This window comes from Ceratotherium simum, chromosome 33 (genome assembly GCF_057802395.1).
Source record: "Ceratotherium simum simum isolate JZ-2026a chromosome 33, ASM5780239v1, whole genome shotgun sequence".
NCBI classification, from domain to species: domain Eukaryota; kingdom Metazoa; phylum Chordata; class Mammalia; order Perissodactyla; family Rhinocerotidae; genus Ceratotherium; species Ceratotherium simum.
Genome location: NC_141932.1, coordinates 32132685 through 32147136, shown reverse-complemented (window position 1 = coordinate 32147136; position 14452 = coordinate 32132685). Strand labels below are relative to the sequence as shown.

The following is a 14452-nucleotide window of genomic DNA, read 5'->3' as shown; positions in this document are numbered from 1 at the left end:
AGGTACACAGACGTTACGTGATCTTGCCATTTTTTAAAATCTTAGAGCTGATATTTACCAAGTACTCCCTGGAAATTTTTCCTTTCAAATAATGCCACTCAGAAATTGTCTTTTTTTTTTTTTTTTCCATTCAGCATTCAATTCCATGGGCCCCAGCCCCCCGAGTCTGGTGGTGGGGAGACAAACCAGGAGAGTAAACTTTATAATAGAGGATAAATATCTAAGTGGATATGCCCCGGCTGTTTTGGAGCAAGTTGCTGGAAAAGTGAATGTGATTTAGGTACAGGGTACCACACCTAAGCAGTCTTGAAGGACAGGCAGAGGACAACCTAGCTAAGACAAGGGAAAGGAAGGGGAACGAGGCAGAGGTGACAGCATGGGAAGAGACTGAGAGAAAACAAAGAGAATGCAGGTAAGAAGCAGCACGGTCTGTGTCACTGGAGCAAAGGGTGTACTGATGGGATGCAGGTGAGGCCCTTGTTACGCGCTTCCACATTAAGGAGTTTTGAAGTCATCTCTTGATCCATAATAATGCATTAATTCCTAAAGAAACCCTGAGAGGGTATTATTTTTCAGCTGAGGAAGAGAAGGACAAAGAGATTAAGTGATTCACGTCAGGTCACGTATCTAGGAAATTGCAGAGCCAGGACTGGACCCAGGAACAAAACCCCCACTCTTAACCTCTACACTACTTGGCAGCTCTGTGGAGGATGGGTTTTAAGGAGACAGGATTGGAGGAGACGACCTGTAAGGAATCTTGCTGCAGTAGACCAGGCAAGAAGTGACAAGGCCTCGATTAAAGCACTGATACATATATATGGGTGTATATATATAGGATGGTGATCAGGATTATCGGCTCTGGACTAGACTCCGAGTTAAAATAAAATTTTGGCTCCACCCATCTACCAGCTACACGGTTGCAGACAAAGGATTTCTACGTCAGTTCTTCCTTCAATTCTTCCTGAAGCCTCAGCTTCTTTCTCTATAAACTAGGACTGGCAATGTTATCTGACAGGATTTTTTGAGGATTAAATGAGATCATATACATAAAGTACACTTGGCCTAGTGGCCAGGAGTCAGTGTTCAAAAAGTTGGCCCTTATCAGAATGTTACAGATTGCAGAGACAGTAATGGACCTGTTTGACCAAGGAGATCCAATTAGCAAGGCTTTGGGATTGATTCGGGCCCAGGGGGAGGGGGTAATGAAAAAGGAGGCAGGGAAGACTAGAGGTTTTTAGCTCGTCAGGCAGATTACTGGGTAGATGGGAAGGCACTAACTGCAGTGAAGAAGACGGCTCATGGAAAACAGAGAAGACTTCTTTCCTTGGACTCTGAGTTGACGGTGTTAATGGAACATCCATGCACAGATGCCCGGTCAGCAGGTGAGCATTGAGTATGAAGCTCAGGGAAGTAATCCAGGGGAGTCATCAGCAAGTGAGTGATAATGACAGCGTTAGAATAGTGGGCCAAGGATAGCTTTCTGAAAAGTATGAACATTTATTTGGGTTAATATATAAAATGCAATAATATTCCAATGACATGAAAATCCAGAAAATGAGTTCCAGCACTGTGGGAATTAAGAACGACCTGACATTCAGATAAAGAGTATGCTCCCATTGTTAGAAAAATTAGGGTACTAATAGCACACTTTGATCCCAAGCCATAAGTATCAAATGCCCTCTACACACTCATATTGAATCAAAGATAGATTCTATGAAGGTATACTCAGAAAGACCAAAGTAAATTTGATGTTATTTCTAACAAACAATGCAAAATTTTCTTAAAAGGCCATTTTCTATAACCACTTTTTATTTTAAAGCATAATGAAAAGACATGGCTCTCAAGATTGTCCCAATCTTTATCCCCAGTAAAAAGCAGTACATGTTAACCATCTGATGTCAGGATGCCAACTGGTCATATTTCTTCAGTCATTTCCCCCTAATTTCTAAGATTTTGTTTCAGTGAAATAATCAAAAAGCTAAGATAGGTCTGCTCTATCCGTTTAGCAAAGTAGCATCTAGTAATTTTACTAGTCCTGTCACTCGTGGAACAAAGACTTCTTTGAAAAACTAAATGGGATACCGGGATTTAACAGTTGAACATCATCAGTCAAAATATCACGCCAGACATAAGCAGCCCACCAAACAGCAACTCCAGTACAGAACGCCTGATACATCCAGGGACCCGCGAGCTTCCCATGTTTGTCCGCCATTGCCATGCAGCCTCTAAGGCAGTCACGTTTCGGCATCTCAAGTATAAAAATATGACCTATTTTGAGGGATCGCTTCAGGGTGGGAGGAGGTAATATGGAGTACCAGTACTTCTCTACAGGAAGTGGTGCTCTTGACATTTTTGACAGCACTTTTTTTTAGCATGTGGACCTGTGTCCCCCACAACCGGACATTTTGCATTCCTCCTCCCCTGCCCCCTCCAAATACCAGTAGCACCCTCCAATCACTGTGATCAAATAACAGCCACAGACGCCCCCTAGAGTAGCAGTGCTGCCCTGGTGGAGCACTATGATTGTGCAAGGTTGGCTCAGTTGATTCCAATGTTGCTTCCACCAGTTTAGATCTCTTTATTGTAATACCCGAAACTGCAAACACAACAAATGCTTATCCAAGAAAACCCATTCCCATTATTGGGGTGGGTTGAGGGGCTCACAGAATCTTAACGTTGGAAGGACTCAGAAATCATCTAGTCCAATCATCCCAATTTTATGGAAGGGAAAACAAATGTCCAGAGGAGGTTAAATGACAGGCCAGTCGTTCCGTGGTCCGTGGTTCCACGGCTACGAAAGGCAAAGCCAGGATTAAAACCCTAAATTCTAGGCCAGTATTTCTTCTACTACACCATGCCCCCAACTCACGCAGCCCACGCACGGATATATTACAGCTCAGCAGCTTCAATTATGTCCAAAGGAACAAAATGACTTTCAACTTTTACACAGGATGACAAAAGAACTGTCAGCTGCATGTGCCGGGCTGTAAGGATTCACTCGACAATGCTTCGAGGTCTCTGCTCCAGGTTTAACAATTCACCTTCAAATCAAAATCTGCTTTTTTATCTATCATCCCATTCAGTTCCTCCAAGTAAGAATTTTATGGATGAAAAACATATACCAGCTTCCTACATTAGCATATGCTGAAGAAGTGATGAATAGCTCCTGGTGCCTTAGAAAAAAAAAAAAGTGGCCACTTACAATTCAACCTCAAAATGTGTCAGCTTATAATAGATACATTGGTATAGTTTTAAATAAGTTATGGGCAACTGGCACCATGAAAAAGTCGCAAAAGAAAACCTAAGATGCTTTTCTCTATGAACATGAGAAAAACAGAATCTTTACCACAATGATAAACAAGCAAAATATCCAAAAATATATACCCACTTCTCTTGTCCTCATGATATGGGCAGGCCTTCATGTGAGATGCTCCTAATGTTAACACCAAATACTACACCCCTATATTGCTTATGCATATTTCACTACTTTTAAGGTAAACGATACCCACTTCTCCTTGGTTATCTATATAAACCCAAAAGATAAGAAAGCCTTCCATTTAAAATAGAGAATATATCAAAAAGTAGTAAATTAGTAATGTTTGGCACTTTTTGTCTCATATTGACACTTAAGTATGTGAACTTAAATGTCATTATCGGGACACCCAGAACATAAAATACTATTATGTGCCCCATTTATCACATCTGCTAATTTTCTAAGATGCTAAAAATAAACCAAAGACTAATATCTGCTCATAAGCATAGAAACTTTGACATTTTCTTTTTTGATACACTCAGCTACTGATTTTAAAGACTGGAACCCTTGACGGCCAGTTCCCTTTGGAAGACCTAACTGCTTAACCCAGTTTGCTCAAAATTTTACAGAAACAAAACCAGCTGGACCATTTTCACACACAGACAGTATGACGTCTCAGACGCACACCTCCCCTTCTGCCTCTTGACAGGGTAGACACAGGAGTGCTGGGGACAGGAATACCCACACCAGATGAAGGAAATAACAGCATTCCCATTTTGGAAACTTCTCTCAGATGATATCCCACAACTGCCTCTCAAAACTAAACAAATCTAGTTACTTACTCCCATATGGGATGAAGAAAATTTCCTGGCCTGTCACATAGGCAGGAAATCAGCTGGCTAGAGCTGGCTAACCCCTCAAGCTGCTAACACCTCATTCAGAACTCCTTCCCACAGACCACATTCAACACTGTCATACAATGACACACTGGGGGCGGGAGGTGTGCGCGGACACAGAGCCGGGACTCCTGTGCAAAAGAAGGGAAATCCGGATTCTATTGTTTCTGACAATGCCACAGACATCTCCCAGGACTTAGAGGTGACCAGCTACCTTTACCTCATCCTAACCATGAGCTCTGTAGAATCTGTGTCCCCAACACAAAGAACGTAAATAAACGAGAAATTATAGATTTCACAAATATCTTGTACACCAGCCTGTAACTTTTAATTAGAATTAACTATGAAAGACACTGCAGCTTTCAAGTCTTTGACTGAGCTTAACAATGTTTAACAGTGGTTTTATTAAGTGAATGATTGAAAGTATTCAACACTGAATTCAATTTACTTCACATTAATGTTTACAAAACATTATTAGCAATTCTTAAATATTTCAAATCAACCAACTTGAAGTACAGAAGGCTTGCTCTCAAATAACTCTTCTGAGGTGATATGAAGACTGAAAGAAGACTATGACTTAAGTCCAGGTCTCTAACCAACAATCACCATGTCATCACTGGTGAACTCATAGAAGGGAACTTCAAGGTTGAGAGGCGCAGGCCCCTTCCTGATCCTGCCAGATGCATCATAGTGTGACCCATGGCAAGGGCAGTAATAACCACCAAAATCTCCTGCATTTGCAATGGGTACACAACCAAGATGAGTGCAAACACCTATCAGGATAACCCATTCTGGTTTCTTTACTCGTTCTAAATCATGCTGTGGGTCCCTCAGCTGGGACACTTCAACTGCAGCTTCCTGGTCAATCTCCTTCTTGGTTCTATGGCGCACAAACAGGGGTTTGCCTCTCCATTTGAAAGCCATGTTCTTGCCTTCTGGAATATCAGATAACTTGATTTCAATTTTCGACATGGCCAACACATCCGCAGAAGCACTCATGCTGGAAACAAACTGGGAGACGACATTCTTGGCGGCATATGCAACACCCACAGTAGTTGTTGCAGTTATCAGATAGGAGAACCCTTTTCTAGCCTCGCTGCTCTCCTTCGAAGACTTGGTGCTATCTAACACTTCAGGGCGCCGATAGTCAGAGAAGTCAGGCACTCTGACGTCTGTATGGGAATAACGAACAGACGCAGGGACTGCAAGATAAACAGAAGGTTAAAAAACACAATTAGATGAACACCTTGAAAATGGTACGTACACATCAGGAAATAGACCTTTATGCATTCACAAGCAATAATCAAATTATAAAAATGTGAAATACGGCACTCAGTGGTCTCGGAAGTGGTCAAGTTGGCAGTGCCAGCATATAAAATACTAAAAACGAAATAAAGTCAACCACTACCTACCATGCTGGTATGAAATTATAAGACAATAGGTGTAAACTGAGCTCCTCCTGATTGAACACTGCTGATTCAGGATTCATAACAACTCAGGTGCATCAAGTTTAAAAAGTTAAATACCACTGTACACAGCAATATTTTCAAGGCCCCCAAAATTCAACCTGCCAACACATACTATACAATTATGCTAAATACCTCCCATATTCTCCGGATTAGAAAGGACCCTAAAACTCATCTAGTCCACCCAATAAGTTGATGTATAATCATTAAACCAAATGCCTAACTTTATATTCCTATCTACCTGCTCTCTGAAAGAACTGCTAGAATTGCATACAATACTAATTATAAGATAATAAACATTCTGTGAACTGTAAGTATAACTTTAGTTGTAGAAAATTTAAAGATTTCTATTTTAGACTCTAGGGTATATAAATTAGTATTACTTTAACTTCAAGTAAAACCACTAATGGGTAGAAACAGACATCCTCATCAGAAGAGGCAGCTATGAAAATCAAATGAAATCTCCAAAAGAACCAATTATTTCAATTTAGTACAGGAAAAAAAGAGCAAAATCTTCACACCTCCCCTTCTTCAGTGAAGGTCAACAGCTTCATATGAGTAGGGCATTATCTTTCTTTTTCACTGCTGTGGGTCTCTCAGCTGGGCCACTGCTACTGTAGGCCATCAAGAGGCTAGACTGTTGTGTCAAATGCAGCTTAGATAAATAATTACTGTTTATCTAGTACTTTGGATGCAAGTAGTTTATTTTTTAAAAAAAAACAGATATGTCTTTCTGTCCTATATCATTTTTAAATGTCTGACAAAAATTAACTTACTAGTATACTTTTAAGTATGTTTCAAGAAGCCAACTTCTGCTAATTGTATACTCATTTTAGAACATTTGTCACAAGGTTTCCTTTTTGGAAAAAGGGACACTAAAAATTCCTCACTTGTAGAAAATGTGTTGTTTCCAAAAGAAATATGGACTTATAAAATGCATCTTCATATAAGCTGCAATTCTGACTTGGCCTACTAGGCTGTCTCATCCTAATATACTTCCTTGAGCAGTTAAACGTTACAATAAAGAATACACCAACCACTTTCCACATGGTTCTCAAAGTCAATAACTTTATTAAGCCAAAAGTATTCATAAACAATAGTGAAACCTATCAAAACCACTCTATGTACTTTTCTAACTAACCCAACATTTTTTGGACGGAACCAACACACGGGTAGTGACTATCTGAGATTCACAACCATGGCAAAGTGACATTACGTCATGCACTACCCTCCCTCTACCTAATGCTAACCTGTCAGTGTAGACTGGGGTTTGGGATCAAGGATGAATTACTTTCCTTTAGCATTGTCTGAGATTACACAGGAAAGCTGTGTATCCTACCTGAAAGATGAAGGAACCAAAGTTCACACTTCTCCACTGAAAACAGTACCTGCAACCCGTAACCATGTAAGAGCACACAAGGATATGTACAGGAACACTAAGTAGAATGGCTTTGACATTTTCATCCAGAGATTTGGTGGCAAAAGAAATTCGGTTGTCCACTCCCATTCTATCTGGCAGGGTACACCTTATATTGAGATACACCATCAAGAACACTTTGGGAAACTAAACTGCTATAATGCAAAAATCATTCTCTCAATAATTTACATGAACTGACTTTTAGTAGCAAAGAAACTAGCTAGATTTAGTTCTAAAGCAAAATCAGATACTTATAGAAATATCATCTAGAAATAGAGAAAATTTAGACATTATAACAAAACAGGTTTTTTGTTTAAGGTGAGGTCTGATGTTATCTTGGAAATCTTCCTCTCCAACTCAATGATCTCCTGATCCAAGCCCTCCCATTCCACACCCTCTACTAACCATCTTTCCACAAACCATCTAGGCAGATTCTAATGTGAACCTGAGCTACAAGCTGAAGGCATGATTACAGAAAAGAAGTCTGCCTTATGGTTCTACATTATTTACTAGTTCTTCCAAAGTCAGGTAAGCCTCCAATTTTTAAAAGAAACCCTTTAGCCATTTAAAAAATTCCAAAGATGCTCTTCACCTCTGCTATTGACATTTTCTCCTCCCTTATTGTTTCTCACCTCCAGGTCTGAAGGAGAGGCTTAGGATGGGCTAGAGTACTCTGCTCCACCCTGAACAATTTCTCCAAACCCACTAGTGCTCTCTAACACTTTATTCATTTACAAACATTTTGCACCAACAGTATGCAAAATCTGAGGTTGTGGGAGACAGAAAAATAAAGGAGATATTCTCTACATCCTCAAGCTCAAGGCCAGAGGAAATCATTAGTAAACGAATCAACAGACATAAAATTTTATTGATCTGATCCTGAACTGAGATTGAAAGGATGGGTAAGACTTGGAAATGTGGAAAACTGAGTGGGAGGATCATTTAAAGTAAAGAGAGCAGGGTGAATGAAGGCAGAACAAAGAGTGGGGCGGCCTGGTCCGTGTGTGGGGCCAGACAGGTGAGTGGTGAAGCAAGCAGGCCTGGGGAGGACTGTGAGGAACCGAAGAGCACTTGCTCCAACTCGGGGAGCCGAGCCACAGGGCGCCAGGCTTTCCCTATACAAACTAGAGCCCAGTCTCACCGCTTCCAAGATTTCAAGAGACGCCAGAAACCCCAGTTTTTAAAACTATGCAGGTTGGGCAGACTACAGGTACACCGGCCCACGGGGTGCCAATACAAGGCATGAACAGAGAAACGGAAGGCAAGGCACAGAAGATAAACCAGGATGCTGACACAGGGTGTGAACACACTCCTGGTGAGCGATCGCGGCTCAGCCGTCAAGTCCACGCCCTAGCACGTACACAACGCTACCCTGTGCAAGCCTTTTCACCTCCTGAACATCCTCAACTCTTGAGGATTCATGCTCTTCTTGAGGATTCCATAGATTAAGGCTGAAAATCCCATGCCCCAGTGCCTGAGAGCACTGCCGATGTTCTTCACTATAAGGACCCTGGGGCTTGCGCCGGCTTTTTCTTTGGGTGGGTGGATGGTCAAAGAGAAGAACACTCAAGGGATCCGTGGTGGTGATCGGGGCACCTTTCCAAACGTTCACAGCAGTTCCTATCCTTCGAGCACGTATAAAGTGCCCCAGAATATGCTAGTGGCCTTACGTGGCTCTTCCATCTGAACCCCCGAGGTCACCTACGGAACTGGTATGACCCACTGCACCGGTGAGACAGACGTCCAGAAATCTGCCCGAAGTCAAAGGACCCGCACGCAGCGGAGGCTCCGGCAGGCCCTGCTGGGAGCAGTCGGACCCGGGGTTCCAACCTCACCGGGGAGCCCGCGGCCGGGAGCCCCCGCAGAGGCTGGGCGTGCCGAGCCGGAGGGTGGCCGGAGACCGCCCGCCGCAGCGGCGCCGCACGGCGAGGACACTGAGGCCCGGGGAGGGGCGCGGGCCGCTCAAGGTCGACGCGGTCCCCCTGGGCTCCGCTCCACCCTCCGAGACCCCGGCCCCCGCGGCCGCTCCCCAGGTCCAGGCCCGGCGGGAGCGGGAGAGGGGGCCCCTCACCCCGTGGCGCCCGCAGCCCGGCTCACCATTGAGGCCCACGGAGGCGACCAGAGGCCGGCCCGCCGCCTGGCCGCTCAGCGACTCCCGGCACAGGAAGGGCCGCTTCCCGTCCAGCACCGGCGGCTCCGGGGTGACGGGCACCGTGGCCTGCAACAGGGGCCGTAGCGCGCCCGCCACCCCGCGCGACGTGACCGACAGGACGGGCGCGAATGGGCCCGAGCGGGCGGCGACCGACAACATGGCGACACCTGCCGAAACGCCAGGCCGGTCACAGGGACGACCTTCCGCCCGCGGCGCAGGCGCGGGGAGGTGCGGCGGCGCGCGACCCGTGACGTCAGCGCGCCGGGTGAAGCGGCATCCCCCGAGGGGCGGGGCGAACTGGGAGCGGCGTGCGTCAGAGGCGGGGCTACGAGCCCGCGCTGAGGGCGGGGCGGGGCGGGGCGGGGCGGGAGGAGCGGCCGCTGCTCCGCGGTCAGCCCTGGCGCGTCGTGGTGAGTGTGCGGCGTCTGCCCCGAGCAAGGGGCGAAGGGGCCCCGGCAACCTCACGTGGGCCGGCCTTGCGTCCGTCAGGGCGGAAACTGCGTCTGTGTGAGGTTTTCATCTAGAGATGTAAGACCTGACACAGAGCCCAGCATACAGTAGCCCCTCTGTGTTTACTGTAATGATTGTTACCGATGTCTAACAGAAAGTAAATCGACAGAAGGCCAGGGACTTGTGTGCAAAGCTTAATGACGATGACGATGACGATGACGGTTCGTGTTTGTCAGGCATTTACTGTGTATTAGATTCTGTGCTTTACCTGCGTTCTTTCGTTTGTAGTCCAGGTCCCTATGAAGCAACAGCTATTTTACCAGTGAGGAAACCGGGGTTTGGAGGGACTGCTGCCCGGGCCCGCAGAGCCAGCAGCGCTGAAGTGTAGTCTGTCCTCCCATCTGCGCTCTTAACCACCGCCTCAGTTTCCCTAGGTGAGATTTTAGGGGATGCAGGGGTAGGTCCTTAAATCACTTTATTGCATGGTGAGAAAGTTACTCCCTTTTTACTTCTCGTTCAGTCTCTCTGATTACACCAATGAGAAAGTCCCAGTTCGGTGCTAATGTTTTTAATTCCTCTCTAACAGTTGCTAATCGCCGCTTTAACAGAATACGCCTTGAACTGATTGAAAGCCCTTAGCAGGTAGTTGAATTTATAGAGGATTTAGTAATATTGTTTATTTTCATGGTATGTATTTCTATCCATACTGATTTTCCAATGACTACGGTGAAATAAAGTTTGTTTTATATTTATTTAGGTCAAAAATGAGTTAATTTAAATATTAAGTAAATATTAATATGAGCAGTGCACAGATTTGGCAGAATCGTGATGGTAGTGGGTGTATGAACCAATGACGTTTCTCTGCTCTGTGCTGTGCATGGGTTCTGTGACCTGGGCAAGTTTCCCAACCTGTCTGCCTCAGTTTCCTCACCTGTACAGTGGGGATGGTAATGATGGCGCCCGGGAGAGTAAATGTACTGATGTATGTAAAGCACCTGCCAGGGTCCTGGTACATGCTGAGCGCCAGGTGGGGGTTTGCTGGAGGTGTGTTCATCTGGCCTGTCCCCTACCTGCTCTGAGAAGAGTGCCTTTGATTCCTGGTGACTCGTTTATGTTCCTCTCTCTAGGTCCACAGCACCCTGACCACTTCCTCCTGGACCCTGCTCGGGGCCTAGGTCTTGGCCGTCCTTATTGCCCCAGGGACTGTGTTGTGCTCTCAAGACTGGAGCTGGCCTCCTCAGGGGCACCCTGACTGGGCTAGCACAGGGCTGGCACCAGGCTCGTCCCAGCAACCAGACACTTCCAGAGCAGCTGCCACACACTCTGCACAGTTTGAGTGCGTTATGTAAAATAACACACTAACATCACAACAGCGCTCCGAGGTGGGTGAAAGTAGGTGAAGAATGAATGAGTGAGTGAATGAATGAGTGAGTGAGTGAAGGAGCCTTCACAAGGCTCACAACCTCCCCATGGGGGAGCAGAGCAGGAATCGTATCCCCAGACTCTCTGCAATCAATCCCAGTTCTGCCCCTCACAAGCTGTGTCCTAAGCTGAGTTATGTATAACCTCTGTGTGTGCCTCAGTTTTTCTTCTGTAAAATGAGGATAATAACAGGATCTACTCCCGAAGCGTTGTTTTAAGGATTAAATGGATTAATATATATAAAGTGGATAGAACTGTGCCTGGCACACATTAAGTGCTATATAAATGCCATAATAATAATAAAAATAGTTCTTTCCATTTTCTGGATGAAGAATCGGAGATTCAGAGAAGACAAACGACCTACCCAAAAGACACATCTTTTTTTTTTCAGTTTTACTGAGATATAATTGTCCTATAACTTGGGTAAGTTTAAGGCATACAGTGTGTTGATTTGATACACTTCTATACTGCAACATGATTACTACTATAGCATTAGCTAACACCTCCATCACGTCACAGAATTACCATTTCTTTTTTGTGGTGAAAACACAAGATCTACTGTCTTAGCAACTGTCAAGTATATAATACAGTATTCTTAACTATAATTACCATGCCGTACATTATATCCCCAGAACTTATTCATCTTACGACAGGAAGTTTGTTCCCTTAAACCAACATCTCACCATGTCCCCCACCCCTCAGTCGCTGGTAACCACCACTCTACTCTCTGTTTCTGTGAGTTTCACTTTTTTAGATTTCACATATAAGTGAGATCATACAGTATTTGTCTTTCTCTATCTGAATTTCACTAAGCATAATGCTCTCAAGTTTCATCCGTGCTATCCCAAATGGTGGGATTTCCTTCTTTCTCTTGACTGAATAATATTCTTTTGGATACATGTACCAAATCTTCTTTACCCATTTATCTATTGACAGACGCTTAGGTCGTTTCCATATCTTGGCTATCGTGAATAATGCTGCAATGAACATGAGAGTGCCCATATCTCCTCAAGATCCTGTTTTTCATTTCCTTTTGATATAAGTCCAGAAATGGGATTGCTGGATCATATGGTAGTTCTATTTTTAATTTTTTAAGGAATGTCCATACTGTTCTCCATAGTGGCTGCACCAGTTTACATTCCCACCAACAGTGCACAAGGGTTCCCTTTTCTTCACATCCTTGCCAACACTTATCTCTTGTCTTTTTGGTAATGGCCATTCTAACAGGTGTGAGGTGACATTTCATTGTGGTTTTGATTTGATTTCTCTGACTATTAGTAATGGCAAGCATGTCTTCATGTACCTGTTGGCCATTTGTGTGTCTTCTTTGGAAAAATGTCTATTCATATCCTCTACCCATTTTTTAATCAGATTGTTTATTTTGTTGGTGTTGAGTTATATGAGCTCTTTGTATATTTTGAATATTAATTCCTTATCAGATGTGATTTGCAAATATCTTCTCCCATTCTGATGGTTGCCTTTTCATTTTGTTGATGGTTTCCGTTGCAGTACAGAAGCTTTTTAGTTTGACATAGTCTCACTATGTCAAATTTTGCTTTTTTTGCTTGTGCTTTTGGTGTCATATCCAAAAAATCATTGGCAAGACCAAAGTCAAGAAGACTTTTCCCTCTAGTTTTACAGTTTCTGTTCTTGTGCTTGAGTCTTGAACTCATTTTGAGTTAATTTTTGTTTGTGGTATAAGACGGGGGTCCAATTTCATTCTTCTCCATGTGGTTATCCAGTTTTTCCAATACCATATATTGAAGACACTATCCTTTTCCCCATTTAGTGTTCTTGATTCCCTTGTCAAATATTAGTTGACTGTATGTGCAAGGGTTTATTCTTGGGCTCTCAATTCTGTTTCAGTATTCTTAAATTTGCTAAGACTTGTTCTGTGACCTTTCATATGATCTAAGCTGGAGAATGTTCCACGTTCACTTGAATATACATGAGAAGAATGTATATTCTGCTGCTGTTGGATAGAATGTTCTATATATGTCTGTTAGGTCCATTTGGTCCAAAGTTTGGTTCAAGTCCAACATTTCCTTGTTGTTTTCTGTTTGGATGATCTATCCATTGTTGAAAGTGGAGTATTGAATTCCCCTACTATTATTATATTGTTGTCTATTTCTCCATTCAGATCTGTTAATATTTGCTTAATATATTTCATTGCTACAATGTTGGGTGCATATGTATTTATGATTGTTATATCTTCTTGATGAATTGACCCCTTAATTATTATATGGTCAACTTTTTGTCTCTTGTTACCATTTTTGGCTTAAAGTCTATTTTGTCTGATATAAGTAAGTAGAGCTAACCCTTCTCGCTCTTGGTTTCCACTTGCATGGACTAGCTTTCCCCATCCCTTCTGTTTGAGCCCATGTGTGTCCTTATAGCTGAAGCAAGACTTTTGTAGGCAGCATATAGTTGGGCCTTGTTTTTTTTTTTTTAATCCAACCAGCCACTCTATGTCTTTGGATTGGAGAATTCAATCCATCTACATTTTGAGTAATTATTGGTAGGTAAGGACTTACTATTGCCATTCTATTAATTGTTTTCTAGCTGTTTTTAGTTCCCTTGTTCCTTTCTTCTCTCTCGCTGCCTTCCTTTGTGAACTGATGGTTTTCTGTAGTGGTATGTTTTGATTCCTTTCTCTTTATCTTTTGTGAATCTGTTTTTGCTTTATGGTTACCATGAGGCATACACAAAACACCGTATATATATACACACACGTTATTAGTGATGTTATTAAAAACAGTCAATTTTATGCTTATAACACTTTAACTTCAATCACATACAAAAACACTACCCTTTTACTCCTTTTTATTTTTTTGATGTCACAATTTACGTCTTTTTATATTGTGTATCCATTAACAAATTATTGTAGCTATAGCTGTTTCTAATACTTTTGTCCTTTAACCTTTATGCTAGTGTTGAATAGCAGACACACCACATATTACAGTAGTGGAGTATTCGGAATCTGACTGTTTGCTTACCTTTACCAATGGGTTATATTTTTTCATGTTTCCATGTTAGTAGTCAGCATCCTTTCATTTCAGCTTAAAGAGCTCCTTTCAGCATTTCTTGTGAGGCAGTTCTAGTGGTGATGAACTCTGTCAGTTAATGTTTATTAGAGAACGTCTTTATCTCACCTTCATTTCTGAAGGACAACTTTGCTGGGTAAAGTACTCTCAGTTGGTAGTTTCTTTCTTTCAGCACTTTGAACATATTATCCCACTCTCTCCTGGCCAGAAAGGTCTTTGCTGAGAAATCGGCTGATAGCCGTATGGGAGTTTCCTTGTATGAGGAAATTTTTTTCTCTTGCTGCTTTTAAAATTCTTTGTCTTTGATTTTAGACAGTTTTATTATTGTGCGTCTTGAAGAAGATTGTTTTGG

At 43.0% G+C, this 14452-nt stretch overlaps 1 protein-coding gene and 1 long non-coding RNA gene across 2 annotated transcripts; one reads left to right on the top strand and one right to left on the bottom strand.

The window, feature by feature from the left end:
* Nucleotides 1-4453: 4453 nt before the first annotated feature.
* On the bottom strand, nucleotides 4454-9378 carry UQCRFS1 (ubiquinol-cytochrome c reductase, Rieske iron-sulfur polypeptide 1). The gene is made up of 2 exons (XM_004439801.3): nucleotides 9130-9378; nucleotides 4454-5351 (listed from the first exon to the last, which is right to left on the bottom strand). Exons 1-2 carry the CDS (start codon nucleotides 9341-9343, stop codon nucleotides 4741-4743), a joined length of 825 nt encoding a protein of 274 aa, XP_004439858.1. The 5' UTR covers nucleotides 9344-9378; the 3' UTR covers nucleotides 4454-4740.
* Nucleotides 9379-9628: 250 nt separating this feature from the next.
* LOC147912927 (uncharacterized) lies at nucleotides 9629-11769 on the top strand. Its single transcript, XR_015549625.1, has 3 exons — nucleotides 9629-9712; nucleotides 9923-10068; nucleotides 10762-11769. It is a non-coding gene; the product is annotated as an uncharacterized LOC147912927 (long non-coding RNA).
* Nucleotides 11770-14452: the final 2683 nt, after the last annotated feature.

Bases quoted from the DNA above. Each gene is read 5' to 3' on its own strand.
- UQCRFS1 (XM_004439801.3), bottom strand. From the start codon at position 9,343: ATGTTGTCGGTCGCCGCCCGCTCGGGCCCATTCGCGCCCGTCCTGTCG. The intron at 5,352-9,129 runs GTGAGCCGGGCT...TTTATCTTGCAG, and splicing joins CGCCTCCGTGGGCCTCAATG to TCCCTGCGTCTGTTCGTTAT.